The sequence below is a fragment of the Oncorhynchus mykiss genome, chromosome 28 (genome assembly GCF_013265735.2).
Source record: "Oncorhynchus mykiss isolate Arlee chromosome 28, USDA_OmykA_1.1, whole genome shotgun sequence".
NCBI classification, from domain to species: Eukaryota; Metazoa; Chordata; class Actinopteri; order Salmoniformes; family Salmonidae; genus Oncorhynchus; species Oncorhynchus mykiss.
Window position 1 is genome coordinate 31,819,170 of NC_048592.1, and position 17,357 is coordinate 31,836,526.

General features: G+C 43.0%; 1 protein-coding gene across 4 annotated transcripts in view; it reads right to left on the reverse strand.

The window, feature by feature from the left end:
- Positions 1-2,972: 2,972 nt before the first annotated feature.
- LOC110508970 (unconventional myosin-VIIa) overlaps positions 2,973-17,357 on the reverse strand; it is a 36,959-nt gene continuing 22,574 nt past the window's right edge. For all 4 annotated transcript variants that reach the window (XM_036966647.1, XM_036966643.1, XM_036966646.1 and 1 more), the window contains 21 exons: positions 17,196-17,315; positions 15,889-16,062; positions 14,607-14,834; positions 13,753-13,920; positions 13,422-13,539; positions 13,143-13,269; positions 12,604-12,776; positions 9,483-9,664; positions 8,478-8,587; positions 8,098-8,246; positions 7,471-7,624; positions 6,895-7,050; positions 6,559-6,664; positions 6,212-6,325; positions 6,014-6,125; positions 5,502-5,608; positions 5,080-5,265; positions 4,411-4,527; positions 4,234-4,317; positions 3,448-3,567; positions 2,973-3,226 (listed from right to left, as the gene is read on the reverse strand). In XM_036966647.1, coding sequence (XP_036822542.1) covers positions 3,128-3,226; positions 3,448-3,567; positions 4,234-4,317; positions 4,411-4,527; positions 5,080-5,265; positions 5,502-5,608; positions 6,014-6,125; positions 6,212-6,325; positions 6,559-6,664; positions 6,895-7,050; positions 7,471-7,624; positions 8,098-8,246; positions 8,478-8,587; positions 9,483-9,664; positions 12,604-12,776; positions 13,143-13,269; positions 13,422-13,539; positions 13,753-13,920; positions 14,607-14,834; positions 15,889-16,062; positions 17,196-17,315 — 2,904 coding nt within the window. In that variant the 3' untranslated portion in view covers positions 2,973-3,127. The remainder of the gene's footprint in view (positions 3,227-3,447; positions 3,568-4,233; positions 4,318-4,410; positions 4,528-5,079; positions 5,266-5,501; positions 5,609-6,013; positions 6,126-6,211; positions 6,326-6,558; positions 6,665-6,894; positions 7,051-7,470; positions 7,625-8,097; positions 8,247-8,477; positions 8,588-9,482; positions 9,665-12,603; positions 12,777-13,142; positions 13,270-13,421; positions 13,540-13,752; positions 13,921-14,606; positions 14,835-15,888; positions 16,063-17,195; positions 17,316-17,357) is intronic.

Genomic DNA, 17,357 nt, shown 5'->3' on the forward strand with positions numbered 1-17,357 from the left:
CCCAAGCCACAAGACTCCTGAACAGCTATTTAAATGGCTACCCAGACCCCTCTTTTACACTGCTGCTACTCTCTGTTTATTATCTATGCATGGTCACTTCAACTCTACCTACATGTACATATTATCTCAATTGCCTCGACTAATCGGTGCCCCTGCACATTGACTCTGTACCGGAACCCCCTGTAAATAGCATTGCTATTGTTATTTTACTGCTGCTGTTTTAATTTGTTACTTTTATTTTCAATTTTTTACTTAGCACTTAACTTCTTAAAGCATTGTTGATTAAAGGCTAGTAAGTCAACGTAACTATTCTGCACATGTGACAAATACAATTTGATTTGATTTGATCATTTTCCACCTGGTATTCCGCTTTTGCTTTTTCAAGTACCCCTTGTATATAGCCTCATTATTGTAATTACATTTTTTTACTTTAGTTAATTTAGTAAATATTGTCTTAACTCTTATTTTTCTTGGAACTGCAATGTTGGTTAAGGGCTTGTAAGCACTTCACGGTAAGGTCTACACGTTGTATTCGTGCATGGGGGGGGGGGGGGGGTTCCCCAGTGATTTTACTCACACACCACTGATGTCTCCTGTAGACCTCCACTCTCCCACATACCTCCACTCTCCCATAGACACTATCTCACATGGACAAACAGTTGAAGTCGGAAGTTTACATACACCTTAGCCAAATACATTTCAACTCAGTTTTTCACACCTCTTGACATTTAATCCAAGTATAAATTCCTGTCTTAGGTCAGTTAGGATCACCACTTTATTTTAAGAATGTGAAATGTCAGAATAATAGTAGAGAGAATTATTTATTTAAGCTTTTATTTATTTCATCATATTCCCAGTGGGTCAGAAGTGTACATACACTCAATTAGTATTTGGTAGCATTGCCTTTAAGTTGTTTAACTTGGGTCAAATGTTTCAGGTAGCCTTCCACAAGCTTCCCACAATCAGTTGGGTGAATTCTGGCCCATTCCTCCTGACAGAGCTCATGTAACTGAGTCAGGTTTGTAGGCCTCCTTGCTCACACACACTTTTTCAGTTCTGCCCTCACATTTTCTATGGGATTTAGGTCAGGGCTTTGTGATGGCCACTCCAATACCTTTACTTTGTTGTCCTTAAGCCATTTTGCCACAACTTTGGAAGTATGCTTGGGGTCATTGTCCATTTGGAAGACCCATTTGCGACCAAGCATTAACTTCCTGACTGAAGTCTTCAGATGTTGCTTCAATACACCCACATAATTGTCCTCCCTCATGATGCCATCTATTTTGTGAAGTGCACCAGTCCCTCCTGCAGGAAAGCACCCAGGGATTTGCTTCGACCACAAGGAATGTTCAATTCTACTTTCTTCTTCAGATTTTATTGACAGTTGGAGAACAAATTCAACGTTGCATTATTTACCATTATTAATTGGTCTGGAGCATGGACCAGTGGCAGGGAAGATCTAAACCTTTTTGATATGCTTCTAGAACTCTTTGCCCACCTATCTCCAAGAAAACAAATGACAAATATATGAATAATCTCTGGTGGTTTACTAAGCATCTCTTTCATATCTGCCTCCTGAATGCTGTTAAACTTACCTGGAAACATTCCCTTTCCCTCCCATATTGCTGACATGTTCCACCATCTCAACCTCCTGCCAATAATCACACCTCCCAGTTGACTGCTACCTATAATATTCAATGCAGTATTCCTTCAACCTTGTATTCCCCAGTCTCAGCCTAGAAACTATGGTCTCCCTTCTGTCTACCCGAGGACCTCCCTGTCCTCGCCTTTCCCTGGATCTTAAAAAGATGTAGGCCCTTTCCCTCCATTTCACACAGGGGCGGACTGGGATCAGAAATCGGCCCAAGCATTTCTAACGCACTGGCCTATTCCGTCCCTTGAGGCCCCCACACAACCCATTATTTTTTGCATACCCCATTATAAGCCAAATAATGATTTTGCGCAAAATCGGCCAACTGGGCCAAAAATGAATCAGCCCATATAGCTTTTGCCTGAACTGCACAATGGCAAGTCCGCCCCTGATTCCACATCTCCTGCCACTTCTTAATAACAATCACTTTCCTAAAGTTAGCCACTTGGCCTCTGCTTTACTGGGACCTCCATGTCAACATTAATATGTCTAAGACCCACTGGACACACAATGGTTGAATCAATGTTGTTTCCACATCATTACAATGAAATTAGGCTGAAACAATGTGGAATAGACATTGAATTGACATCTGTGCCCAGTGGGGAGCTTTGTTGTTGGCCAAAAAATATCCATCTCTTCATTCCCCTCTACTCCTTGAAATAATCCTTTCAATTCACACATACAACATGAGCGGCCATCTTATGTCTCAGAACTGCTTTAGTTTGAATTCAGTCATCCTTGTTGTTTGTATATAGGCCTACACATTACATTTTTGGGGGGTTTCACACTGTGGATACCGGTCATCAAAATTGCTATGAGAAATCTTTTACACACATACACACACAAACTGGTCGTGCTGCTGCTCCAGTTTCAACTGTTCTGCCTGCGGCTATGAAACCCTGACCTGTGCTACCTGACATCAAGAGCGGTAGAGATACTCTGAATGATCGGCTATGAAAAGCCAACTGACATTTACTCCTGAAGTGCTGACCTGCTGCACCCTCGACAACCACTGTGATTATTATTATTTGACCCTGCTGGTCATTTATGAACATTTGAACATCTTGGCCATGTTCTGTTATAATCTCCACCCGGCACAGCCAGAAGAGGACTGGCCACCCTTCATAGCCTGGTTCCTCTCTAGGTTTCTTCCTAGGTTTTGGCCTTTCTAGGGAGTTCTTCCTAGCCACCGTGCTTCTACACCTGCATGGCTTGCTGTTTGGGGTTTTAGGCTGGGTTTCTGTACAGCACTTTGAGATATCAGCTGATGGAAGAAGGGCTATATAAATACATTTGATTTGATTTGAAACAAGGCACAGTGTCAATTCAATACAGCATTTTAATTACAAAGCTAGGCAAAAGGATTTAGACCAACTGAAAAGCAATATAATAATTAAATTCCTCCATCAAATTACTAGTTCTATCAATTAAATGTATCTTCCTTGTCCTCCATATTTCCGTATTTCCCAGCAGGCATTAGGTAGGGAACATGGAGTTATTTCTGGGTCGCACAGCCTGCCTCTGCATCTCGTACATGTTCACATAAGATGATAAGAGGTCATCCATTTTGTAACCCTGAAGAGCAGAGTCAAATAGAGTCGTTGGGGTATGAACATAGAGGCAAAGTCACATCACATTCTGGCTCTTGTGAATAAGTCACATCAATGCAAGTGTTTGTCAAGGTCATTTAGTACACCCTCAACAAACACTACTTTCGATTTACACAAAATTGTAATGTATTGGTTTAAAGAAGGCAACATCTTTAATTTTGCCTCAAAGCCATAATGGCCACTCACCAATGAGGTCTCACAAAGTAAAGTGTTCCCTTTGACCAGGTTGCCAATGGTGATGTGGAAGTAAGTGCTCCCGCTGGACCAGTTGGTGATGCGGTTGAACGGGTGCATGACCAGAAACTCCTGAGGTTTAGGTAAAGGTCAAAAGGTCATGTTTGGTTAAACAGAAAAGGTAAAGACTTTATAGTGCTGATGGTGGCAGAAGCATGATGTTGTCTTAATGTTGTGGTGCAGCATTTGGAGAACAAACGTGAGGGACAATGTTGTTGTCTGAAGAGATAGCATTGTATTGTACACAGCATCTCCTCTCTATCCATCTTGGTTCGTGCAGGTGATTGTGACCTCCTCAGAGCAATTGGCAGTCTCTCCAAGGTCTCAGCTTGGAGAGAAGAAGCTTCGTGAGGTATTGGTCGGTCACATGCAGGAACCAAATGTTAATGATGAATAATGTAAATCATGCAAATATAACTTGTCTGTGTAAGCAGTATATAAGAGAACTAACGGGACTGCCCCGGGAGAGCTCCAAACCGACGTGTACTATGGTGCATTAAGTTGTTGGACTCTCCCCAGCTTGCTGAGAATACAGAATGATTACTTTAAGTTTGACTTTGAGTCCCTGGTGGTAATTTCCACGGCACACATGTAAGCGTTCATATTTTTAGGAAACTGCACCTGATGTCAGCATAATTATATGACAATCTGTCAGTAAATGTACTATAGATTAATGTAAAATACTCTGAATGTTGATCAAATCAAAATAATCATACAAAGAAACAATGGTACGTTTACCTTTGTTTTGGGGTTGATGAAGTTGACTCCTTGCTTGCTGATTGCAATCTGGATGATACTTGGGTAACTCGGCTCAGAGGTTTGCTGTGAAGGAAGAGCATACAGAAATTCACCAATGGGATGGTTGGTATCTGTAGGTATCCTTTTTGTATCGACTTGAGCTGTCTGCTAACGCACCTTAACTTCGAAGAAAGCACAGCCGAACGTTGGCCAGTGGCAGATGCCTTTTAGAAAGGCCACTTTAGCCTCGTCCAAGGTGATCCCGGCCTGCTTGTTGTAGGAGGCGATGATGTGCTATACGGGAAGAAGAAAACAGAAAGATTCAGAAATGTTGGTACTTCTTTATTATTATACTATATACAGTTGAAGTTGGAAGTTTACATACACCTTAGCCAAATACATTTAAACTCAGTTTTTCACAATTCCTGACATTTAATCCTAATAAAAATTCCCCTTTAATCCTAGATATCCTAACCAACTTGCCAAAACTATAGTTTGTTAACAAGAAATTTGTGGAGTGGTTGAAAAACAAGTTTTAATGACTCCAACCTAAGTCTATGTAAACTTCCGCCCAAATCTTTTGTCATAATGGTGCGCTATTAATTTACTAAGAACACTGTTTGGGTAGTGGCTGAATAACTTGTCTTGAGATCATGATGGCAGTTCTAATTGCAGAAATTATGCTTTATTGGAATGAGCCATCTGCTCCGTAATGGAGAGAGCAAGAGATGTCTGCCAAATATCATATAAAGCTCAATAATATGAGAAGGACTGACAGTGTACCATATGTGTCTGTTATCTCCTCCTCCTCCTCCTCCTCCTCCTCCTCCTCCTCCTCCTCCTTACCTTCTTCCAGTCCTCTGGGGACATGGTTTTCATCTCGTCAGCTGGCACCAGCTCCTTCAGCATCCTGGGAATCATGACAAACTGGGACCTGTCCGTGTCCACCTTGACCCGGAACAGCAGGCCAGCCAGGCTGGTCATTTCCTCCTTGGTACACTTGTGGTAGCCACGCAGGTACTTGGGCAACTCCTGAGAGGAGAGGTTTGTGTATGAGTTATGAGTACCTGGGTTCTGGGTTCACCCCGCTTACTCACTATTTACAGCGGTTTGAATAACAGGTTGAGATGCGTAACTCTTTAGCGTAATCATTACCCATTGACGCACGCCGATGGGAGATCTGAATGATGAATAAAAACTAAATCTACTACTAGAAATGTACAGTAGTCTGTGTGTGTGCCTGTCTGTCTGTGTCTTTCATGCCCGACCTGTGGGAAATGGAAAGTGAGGTCAGCGGTCAGGTCTCTTCCTGGGGTCACATTGAACCACAGCTTCCTCATGAATATAACCAGGTAGGGCATGGTGGCTGGACCTCCTGAAACACAAACGTTCATCAGTCCTTATAGCATAGCATAGTATAGTTTAGTATAGCATAGCTTAGTATAGCATAGTGTAGCATAACATAAGTTTCATCCACTGACAACTTGGTGGGAGTACTTTGACCTTTTGCTAAACATATGATGTTTTGGACTATTTTAGAGCTACTATGTACATATAAGGACAATATGGTGGAAGCTAGATGTTATTGTACAGTTCCTTTAAAAGTTGTGGTATACTGCAGCATAGCTTGCGAGGTGCCGCAGAGTTCTATGGCACGGTATTTAAGTATCAGCCATTGTTGCCAGAATGACGCAATTTACCACAATCTGCCGCCATCTACCACAAACGGTTGCGGCATGAGCTCAAAACTTTATCTGTTAAATTCAGGACTGCGCCTTACCCTCTGTTTTACCTCCTTTCTTTGCCTCTCTGGCTCTCTTCGTTTTCTTAGGTTGGTCTGTCGTCTCCCTCAAACTGTCAAAGAAGTAGTTTTGGTCGTGTAAGCTCACCACCTGAAAGCAACAAGGAGAGAGAAAAAATAAACATACATTCACTTGCACTACCCGAACTAAACCAGTTAAATGAGCTTGAATTGAACCTTGTTTGGCGTTTTCATGAAGAGACTGTAACCGTCAGCTGAGGCCAGAATGAGCTTGTAGGCAATGTTACGAACAAGGTCACGAATCCTAGACGTTGATGTCACCTCGAAGAGCTAAATAAAGAATTTACACATTTAATTTATTTCATTAAATCTATTTCACACGGACAATGAGCATAATTAATCAACATTTCTGTGTTATTATATTTCTGTAGATTTAGCCAGCCAGATAGTTTCCACTGTGACAAAAGGTCAGATACCATGTGAAAGTGGATTTGAGAAATTCATAGTGATCATAGGGATCAGTGATCATAGGGATCATATGAGGCAAAGAAGAAGCTATCTACCTCAGCTCTGTCGTTAGGGAAGTGGACTTTATGGAAGATCTGGTTGCTGTCCTGTTGAATGGCGTCCACCTCCACCTGATGGGGAGGCAGCTTCCTGGGCTCCATACTACAACAAGAGGACAGTATAGCGTTCATTTCCCCCCAATCGTTTTAGTATTTAACATCTCAATACCATATTTTGTAGCGTCCTCAGCACAACTCCAGCAACCTCACCCAAGATATTCAGATTGAGACCTCTTGGTGTCATGGCTTTGGTGTTGGATTTGCAGGGACATTTAGTTCGAGACCTTTTCCCACTGCCTCCCAAATTCACTACAGTGTGCTTTGGAGCCCTACCTGACTAGCATTTGTAGCCGTTGCAGGCAGTCTGCAGCCAGGGGCTCTCTGGGCCGTGACTCTAGGAAGCGCTGGGTGTACTTCAGCAAGATCTGACTGGGGGGGAAAAGGCCGGTACACAGCCAAAGGAGCTGCCAACCATAGTCTACACTCATTCTGTGGGAGGGAGGGGGAGAGAGGGAAGGTGAGATGGATATAATAGAGAGTAGAGAGAGATTAGAGTGAGAGGGGGGGAAGAGAGTAGAGCGAGAGAGGGAGAGAGGAGAGAGGGGGAGAGAGAGTAGAGCGAGGGAGAGAGAGAGGGCCGGGGGGAGAGTAGAGAGAGGGGGGGAAGAGAGTAGAGGGGGGAAGAGAGTAGAAAGGGGGGGGAAGAGAGTAGAGAGAGAGGGGAGAGAGGGGGGGAGTAGAGAGAGAGAGATGGGGGAGAGTGAGAGAGAGAGGGGAGAGTATTATAATTATAATAAAAATTTAATTATAATTAAAAATAGAACATCAGACATATACTGTACATCTCTGTGGTTATTTCCTAGTAATACATGAGAAATAGCTGACATGGCAGTATATTACCACACATACCTGCTGTTGTTACTGGTCATCTGCCTCATGATCTGGCAGTAGACTTCGTCCTGTAAAGGTACATGCTGAGTGGCCGCGCCAAAGATCTGGTCAGTGAGCTCTATGGGCTGGCGCACCTGTTTGATGGGGTAATCTCCCATGTACTTTAGGATAGGTGAGGGAAAGGCTAAAGACAATAGCAAACGTTTAGAAAACTCCACTTGGAGAGACATATTTATTAGGATAAGTCGGTAACTGCTACGCCATTGTAAAAAAAAAAAAATTTATTTATCGTTTAAAGGTCTCCAGTAACAAAAAGTCCAGGTATAATCCCTCCCTAGTGTCTTCAACACCTATTAAAAATCTTCCTTGTTGTTATCCAGTGTTCGCCTCAATATCAATAAGAACATCAACCGTACATTAAAGTGGAAGTTCAGGATTTTACAACTTGATGTTAGATGGTTTCTCAACCTGAAAGTAGCTGAAGTTGGCTAAAGTTAACTGAAGTTTGTAGTGTCTGTTTAAAGAAAAAACCCTAACCAGTTTGTCGTGGCCCGTAGACTACTTCAGGGCGAGGAACCATCTAACATCAAGTTGTAAAATCCTGAACTTTCCCTTGAACAAATAAAGTATTTGAGTAAAGGATATCAGTGAAGGAGATGCAGGCCAGATGGCTGAGGTCGGTGTTGCCCACCAGACTCTTCAGTAGGGGCTGTTTAATGGGTTCTTTGGAGGCAGCCCAAAGTTTCTCCCTGCCTCTGGCCTGCGCCCCGCGGCCCCCTTCTTTACCAGGCTGCCTAAGGGAAACCAAGGAAATAACTAAGGTTACCTTGCTGTCTTGAGAATAGTATAACCAGAAAACATTCTGTTAACCCTGCAAACAGTTGTAGTGAGATAACTGGTCAGATTACTGTCACATTGGAATACTCCTTTGTTAAATCGATGATTAATTTGCAAATGTTTGTGGTAATTATTAAAGTTAAAATGGTTATTGGTGTTGTTGAAATAGTAGTGAGAGGCGATTCTACCTGAAGTAGTCATAGGCAAACTCTTTCAGTGAGACGGGGGACACTGCCTCTTCCCTAGCGGGTGCGTTCTGAGCCACTGTCCTCTGATCTGGGCTCAGATTCAGCAGACTCTTGTGGTTCAACCAAAGAAAAACACAATGTTAAAACGACCACAAGATGGTAGTCTTCCCCTTCCACAATCCCTCGAAGAATAGGGACTTGATGTCGACTTGCCCCACGGTCTAACAATGCTCACAAGTCCGCCCAACATATGGGCAGCATTCCAACTGGTTAGGTGTAAGGAATAAATCCACCAAGGGACCATTACGTTGTTTCCCGTAGGGACAACTATCTGTAACGGAATGCATCCATGTTCACTTTTTAGCTTATAAGAATCTTATCATAACTAAGGCACTACATCGCAGTGCTAGCTGTGTCACTAAAGATCCTGGTTCGAGTACATGTTCTGTCGCAGCCGGCCGCAACCGGGAGACCCATGGGGCGGCACACAATTATCACAGTGTTGTCCAGGTTAGGGGAGGGTTTGGCTGGCATTGATGTCCTTGTCCTACTAGATGTTTCCTCCAACACATTGGTGCGGCTGGCTTCCGGGTTTAAGCGGGTATTCTGTCAAGAAGCAGTGCGGCTTGGCTGGGTTGTGTTTTGGAGGACACATGGTTCTCAACCTTCACCTCTCCCGAGTCCGTACGGGAGTTGCAGCGATGGGACAAGACTGTAACTACCAATTGGATACCACGAAATCGGAAAGAAAAAGGGGGAAGAAATTAAAAATCTAATCAAATAAAGAATCTTATCATGCACAATCCCATTTGTATCACCCTCTTATTTGTACTATGTGTGCACTGTTTAATTAGCCTAGTCCCAGACAACACAAACAGATCTGGGACCAGACTATTATTCTATGACCTATTCTTCTAACCATATGAATTGAAACATCACTCGAGTGAAGTTTTCAATAAGTATTTTAAGTCTAGAACATTCTGTTAGAGTCTAGAACCGTCTTACCAGTGTGGTATCGCTGGGCTTGTCAAGGGTTGGCAGAACCAGGACGGTATCCGTGGAGACGGCGCCGGTGTTCCCGGTGCGCTCGTTAGTGCCTTTGATCCAGCCCCGGTCAGGGGAGTACTCTCCGTCCTTCAAGATGACCAGCATGTCCCCTCGCTTGTAGCTCAGGAACGTGGGGTCGTCTGCAGTTTGAGAGAGAGAGACACAGAGAGACAGAAAGACACAGAGAGAGAGACAGACAGAGAGACACAGACAGAGAGAGAGACAGAGAGAGTGAGCGAGAGAGAGAGAGAGAGAGAGAGAGAGAGAGAGAGAGACACACAGAGAGAGAGAGAGAGAGAGAGAGCGAGAGAGAGAGAGAGAGACAGAGAGACAGACACACAGACAGACACACAGACACAAACTCATGAGAGACAATACAGCCACATTACCATAATCATGTTTATACATGAGTCTCCGTTATGAGGCATACATCTAATGGTTGTATAAAATGAATGAGTAAAGATGAAACTATTTGTGAAATTATGTAATGTGATTTTAGACTGTTTAATGAAGGAAACTCCAATACCCATTGAAGTTTAACTAAATCAGAGGACCACCCATGAGCACAGTTAGGACCCAGCGTCATGGGACAGCCCTTTTCTATGTTCCGAATAAAACCCCCACCTGGGTTTTCCCACCTCAGACCAGCTTACCTCGATAACTACGAGAGGGCTAAGGTTTGAGTAGAGACCAGCCTACCTCGATTTCCACGAGAGGGCTAAGGTTTGAGACCAGACCATAAAACCTGAGTATAAGCTAAGGTTGTAATGGTTGTTGAAACTCTAAGACTATCGATACTGACAGAATAAGTCTTTGACATTAATTACTAGTCTGCAGCTAGGAATTCGGTATCATTGAACGCAAAGACCGACAACACCGAAATGAATGTTACTCTGAACTATCCATTCTAACCACAGCAGAGAGAGAGAGAGAGGGCGGGCAAACTCTCCAACAGAAATTAACTTTTCAACAGAGATCCCGACAACACACTGAGTGTAAATATACATATATTGATTGCAATTATTCCCAAATGAGTGAGCATTCATGTGCAAGGGATTAGCATTTCAATTGTTATAATCAACTTTGTAGTGTCTCATCTCAGTAGACCCGCTCTTCCCTTTTGTCTAACAAGCCGCGATGCCGGTTTAGCCCACTAGGGCACATTCCCCTATCATTTCCTTGTAACCATATCTACTGTTTGTTTATGCATTTCTGTGAATTACTTAGTTAGTAAATAAAGGATTTAAGACAATTGATGTATGGATGACTCATAGTGAAGACTGGGTTCGTATGGATAACCAACAATTTAAGACCTTTGGAATGAGACTAACGTGAGGTAAATAATAATTCATTAAATCGAAGACTAATTGATCAGATGTTAAAATATCTGAAAGTTATATTAGGAAAATTATAACTTTGTAATCTGAATATTTTCCTTGATGTGTTGTCGGACTTCCTAGTTAACTACATGATTAATCAGTTTAATTGCGTAATAATAATTACAGAGTTATTTGAGAAATAAGTCTTCAGTTTTAATGATGCCAAAGACACGACAAGAGACTTGTCCCGAAGCCACTCCTGCATTGTCTTGGCTTTGTGCTTGGGGCCGTTGTCCTGTTGGAAGGTGAACCTTCGCCACAGTCTGAGGTTCTGAGCAGGTTTTCATCAAGTATCCCTCTGTACTTTGCTCCGTTCACCTTTCCCTTGATCCTTACTAGTCTACCAGTCAATACCGCTGAAAAATATCCCCACCGCATGATGCTGCCACCACCATGCTTCCCCGTAGGGATGGTGCCAGGTTTCCTCTAGACGTGATGCTTAGCATACAAGCCAAAGAGATCAATCTTTGTTTCATCAGACCAGAGAATCTTGTTTATCATGGTCTGAGAGTCTTTAGGTGCCTTTTGGCAAACTCCATGCGGGATGTCATGTGCCTTTTACTGAGGAATGGCTTCCGTCTGGCCACTCTACCATAAAGGCCTGATTCATGGAGTGCTGCAGAGATGGTCGTCCTTCTGGAAGGTTCTCCCATCTCCACAAAGGAACTCTGGAGCTCTGTCAGAGTGATCATCGGATTCTTGGTCACCTCCCTGAACAAGGCCCTTCTCCCCCGATTGCTCAGTTAGGCCGGGCGGCCAGCTCTAGGAAGAGTCTTGGTGGTTCCAAACTCTTTCGATTTATGAATGATGGAGGCCATTGTGTTCTTGGGGACCTTCAATGCTACAGAAATGTTTTGGTAACCTTCCTCGCATCTGTGCCTTGACACAATCCTGTCTCGTAGCTCTATGGACAATTCCTTCGACCCCATGGCTTGGTTTTTGCTCTGCCACGCACTGTCAACTGTGGGACCTTATACAGACAGGTGTGTGGTTTTCCAAATCATGTCCAATCAATTGAATTTACCACAGGTGGACTCAATTTCGAGTCTCATAGCAAGGGTTACTTATGTAAATAAGGTATTTCTGTTGTTGTTTTTATATACATTTGCCAAAATGTCTTAACCTGTTTTCGCTTTGCCGTTGTGTGGTATTGTGTGTAGCTTGATGAGGAAAACATTTTCATTTAATCCATTTCAGATTAAGGCTGAAACAAAATGTGGAAAACGTCAAGGGGTTTGAATACTTTCCGAATGCTCTGTGTATAACAGAAACCATATTAGGTCATGCATGGATCCCCAGCCAAAAACACTTACTGTATATGAAGGGTTCTTTTAGGATATTGTTTTCTGTTAAACACTGACTACCTTACTACCTGTTGTTATCTGATGGGGACAATTATATTGTTTTCCACTCCAATTTACAGCATTAGAATTCAATGGGAAACATCCAGATACCCACCCCTCTTAAGCAGTGCTACGCAGCATGGCCTTCACCCATCTCATCCAAATGGATGAACCTCAGTTATGAAGTGTCTGTTGATATACTAGTAAGTATTATGATTCTGACAAATACATCCATCTACTGTAACTTACCCTCTGTAGCTCAGAGATACAAAGCTTAACCCTAGACAAACTTATCCAAAATCAGTGAACCTCAGCTGTGAGGTGAGTTGATCAAGTGATTTATTGTCATATTCTTACCCTGTCTGTTGATGTCCTGCAGGGCCACTGCATAGACGGAGCGCTCCCTCAGGCCCTCCAGGTACCACTGGATCAGGTCAGCCATCTCCCCTGCCTCCACAGACTGCAGTATGAACTGCCCTCTCAGTGTGGCCAGGCTCACAGACTGACTGTTGTCGATCCTGCCATCATCACTGATGAACATATGAAACATATGTGAAATGTACGTAATAACTTCATGGTGGATTGAATGTTAGTATGAGGGAGTATGTGAACCATGACGACCACCGCTACCTGACAACTGAACAATAAACAGCCAGTGTATAAAACTAGTTTCTGGCTATGTATTCTGGGCCCTGTTGGAATACTATAGAAATGCATCCTTCCTTGTTTCCTTGAGGTAAACAGACCTATAAGTGATTGGATAGCTGTGAGTAAGGTTATTACTCAATTACCTCAAAACCAACCAATTCAGATCAGTGATCACTTCGAAGGTGAGAAGGAAGGATGGATGCATTTCTGAAATATGTAAACAGGGCCTTGGTATAGCCTGTTCATACCTGGACTTGTTCACCCCAGTCACCTCTGGGTAGGGCAGCTCGAGGAGCTTCTTCTCCTTCTCGTCCTGAAAGGAGATCCCATTCCAGTTGATGGCCACAATAAAATTGCTTTTGGATAGAGGAGGTCCTGTGAGTATACAAATACCTTAGTTATAAAAATTGTCTTTGACAAATAAAATAAATATTTTGCCTGATTTAAAACCAACTAAAAGCTTCATCATGAAACATGATAGAAACTTCACTTGGTTCATTATGCGGACATATTCATGCTAGACTTACCTGACATTTGCGTAACCTCGTAGAACTTGGAGAAGAAGATGGGCCATTTCTGACGAGCGTAGTCAACCACGTCCCCCTTCACGCTGTCTGTGCTCCTTCTGCTGTTTATGTAAGGACCCTGTGAGAATGATTAGGATCATTATTAGTTGAATAATTTTGTCTGGCATTAGCTTTCCTTTATTCTACTTAACTTAAATTAATAATTCAATTGAAAAGTTAACTTTGCTTTACTTTACTTGATAGGGATAGCACACTGAATAGCAGGAATTTTAGAACAGAATATACTACAGGTGGTCTGGCCTTTACTTATTGCACCAGTGAGTAGCAGTACCTGTGTATGTGCTGCGGTGACCAGCTGAATCCATTTTCCTTGTGACTTGGTCTCAATAAGTTCAGTAGTGATGCATTCCCCCACCACCTTCTTGGCACTTTCTACACTGTTGGTAGACCCAAACGTCACATAGTAGTACATCGCTGCCAGCTGGACAAAGTCATCCTCCTGGAAGACAAAAACAAATAAATACAAAGTCTGTTTAGGTCCAATTAATAAAGAAAACTGTTTAGTTGTTTAGTTAATATAATTTCCACTTCAAACATATGCAGACTTTATATCTTTTCTTTTTTTCAACAATAGTGGTAATTGATTTTTATTATTTTATGATTTCTTACATAGAGTTCAGTGAGACATTGTGACTCCTAAGATTCATGCTTGGTTCATGGTCAACCTACCCTCGAGAGTAGTGGAGGCTACTTTCACAATGTCACCTTCAGTGATATGATATCCACATTGTCTGGGTGGGTGGAGTCTTGTACTGTTTTTTACGATTGTGTTTTGCTTTCCATGTATTGTATAATAACGTTTATTTTAATGTGTATATGTGTGTATTATGTTTTGATGTGTATTGTTGTGCTAAACAGGGCTCATCTGGAAAAAGAGACCTTGGTCTCAGCATTAACTCCCTGTCAAAATAAAGGTTCAATCAAATAAATAAAACAACGATGCACCTTCTCAGAATGGTACTCACCTTCTCAGAATGGTACGCACCTTCTCAGAATGGTACTCACCTTCTCAGAATGGTACGCACCTTCTCAGAATGGTACGCACCTTCTCAGAATGGTACGCATCTTCTCAGAATGGTACGCATCTTCTCAGAATGGTACGCACCTTCTCAGAATGGTACTCACCTTCTCAGAATGGTACTCCCCAGACTTGAGGCCTCTGATGACCTGTCTGTAGATGAGATCTGTGCTGACGGCATCTATTGAGGAATCGTGCCAGGGTGTAAACAACTCCTTGCGGAAGTAGAGTCTCCAGGAGGCGTGCTGCTCCTCCTCGCCCTTCCGCCTCACTTCCTGCTCGCACTGCGAGATAGCGTCCATCACGTGCTTCCCGCCACTGCCTAGGGACCACACCTGGAAACAGCAGTGTAAAAATATGTCAGGGCTAGTCAAAACATGTCACAAGCCTAGTCAAAACATGTCAAAGCTAGTCAAAACATGTAACAGGGCTAGTCAAAACATGTCAGAGCTAGTCAAAACATGTCAGAGCTAGTCAAAATATGTCACAGGGCTAGTCAAAACATGTCACAGGCCTAGTCAAAATATGCCAGGGCTAGTCAAAACATGTCAGAGCTAGTCAAAATACGTCACAGGGCTAGTCAAAACATGTCACACGGCTAGTCAAAATATGCCAGGGCTAGTCAAAATATGTCAGAGCTAGTCAAAACATGTCACAGGGTTAGTCAAAACATGTCACAGGGCTAGTCAAAACATGTCACAGGCCTAGTCAAAACATGGCACAGGCCTAGTCAAAACATGGCACAGGCCTAGTCAAAACATGGCACAGGGCTAGTCAAAACATGTCACAGGGCTAGTCAATGCAAGTCAATGTTAGTCAACTTCTGAAAGCTAGTGAAGATGCTAATAAATGGTAGTCAAATGCTATCAAGTCAATGTTGGCCCTTTTCAATCTCAATATTGAACTGACACTGAATGAGCAACTTCAATTTCTCAATCCACAAGGCATGATGCTAGTACCCAGGACACCACAGTTAGGTATCCCCTTGCCATGCAACTAAGAAGAGTACCTATTGACACTGTTGTATTTATTATGTATCTTCTTCGTCAATACAGATGTAGGACCTTAATTTGATCACCCTGTTGCAGGAGAACTGTCCTGTAATGCAGGAGATTTCAAACTTGTAGTGTATTTGAGTTGTAAAAAAGCTTCTGGAGTTAGTAATATCCACTTAGAAATTACAGACTTGTTTTTCCCTTATGAAAAATATATCGACCCCTACAAAAAAAATCCATTCATTATAATCCACCCAATAATTCACATTTTCCTGTTGCTGCAGGATTATTTTCCTGCTGTAGCAAAATAGCTCAAATTAAGATCCTATATCTGTATGTACTCGTTTTAGTTGCATGGCTAGCTATCCCCAAAACCCTTGGGGGTTTCCTTCACCTTCTCATAGAAGCCGATGTAAAGAGAGAATCCGTAGGTATCCTTGATGTTGACTTTCTTGGCCAGAGCCTGGCACACCTCAGCAGAGGTACAGGCTGAGTCAACAGGCAGGCTGACACTAAGGCCGTCCATCAGGGCCACAGATACTTGTGTGGGCTTCTTGGTCTTGACGGCCTACATGTGGGAAGGTGGAGACATGGGAATAATTAGTCCTTGCAGTATAATAACTACTTACTACAGGACCCATCTTGCTCTGTACTGCACATATGCGGTTTTGGTGTCCTGTCCCCTTACTAATACAGTCACTGTCATAAGATTCATTGTAAGATCACCTTATTCGTCAATTGTACACAAGGTCGAACCGAACATTGACTTCCATTTATTCCAACCCTTCCAAAAGACACGTTAGGGGTTGGACAGGTTGGAACAGGGGGCTACCACACTGGGCCCCCGTGGAGCAGTTCTTGTGTGGGGTTTAAGTGCCATGCTCAAGGGCACAACGGCAGGCAATAGCATCTAATATTTGATACCAGCAACACTCTGGTTGCCAGCTCACTTCCCAACAGATTTTTCCAGGCAGATCCAGGATTCGAACAGGAAATCCTCCGGTTGCTGGCTCACCTCTCTAACAGCTAGGCTACCTGCCGCCATAAAGATATGTCCGCAGAGCAAAAACAGAGAATCGATTTCATATGTTGGAGTAGGTGGGATATTAGCAGTGGTTGGCGCATGTAGCTGTAGTTTAGCAACGGTCTCTCACATAACTCTGATGCGACCTCTCATCAATTATCATGAGTGCCAGTCTGTTTCTGATCAGTCAATGTATTGTTGTCTGACCAAACCTGCTCTGATGGTGATTTCAAGACAACTGGGAACTCAGAAAAATACGAGGTCAAATCATGACGTCAGTTGTAAAGTCGGAGCTCTAGAAAGAGACCTAAGTTCCTGAGTTGGAATTCCGAGTTGGATGCCCGTTCGAAACGATTTTTCTTAATCGGAGCACTTTTTTTCAGAGTTCTCAGTTGTCTTGAACGCACTGAAGTCGGAAGTCAAAGATTTCCGAGTTCCCAGTTCTGAGTTCCCAGTTGTTTTGAATGCGACATTTGTCATGAATACTGTCCATGACCTGTAGTGTTGATACTGCTTAACAGCAGCAGTAGTCGACACCTAGCGACATCGTCAAGAGATTCTTTGGCTAGGGTGTTGGACACGGGTTTGAGTCCTGACAGGCCTACCCCCCAATTCTGTTGCATTGTGTCAGAAGGGAGATGGCACCCAGATGAGTATGTCTCTGTCATGGATCTTACCTGGAGCTCTATCCAACAAGGCAGTTCGCCTCGCTCCCCATTGGCCACGATGCGACGCAGGCGCTCAGCACAGTACGGACAATAGCTACTTGGCCCTCTGCGCAGGAAGCTCTCAAGATACTGTGGAATAGAATAGAATTACAGTGTATGTAATTGATTGAG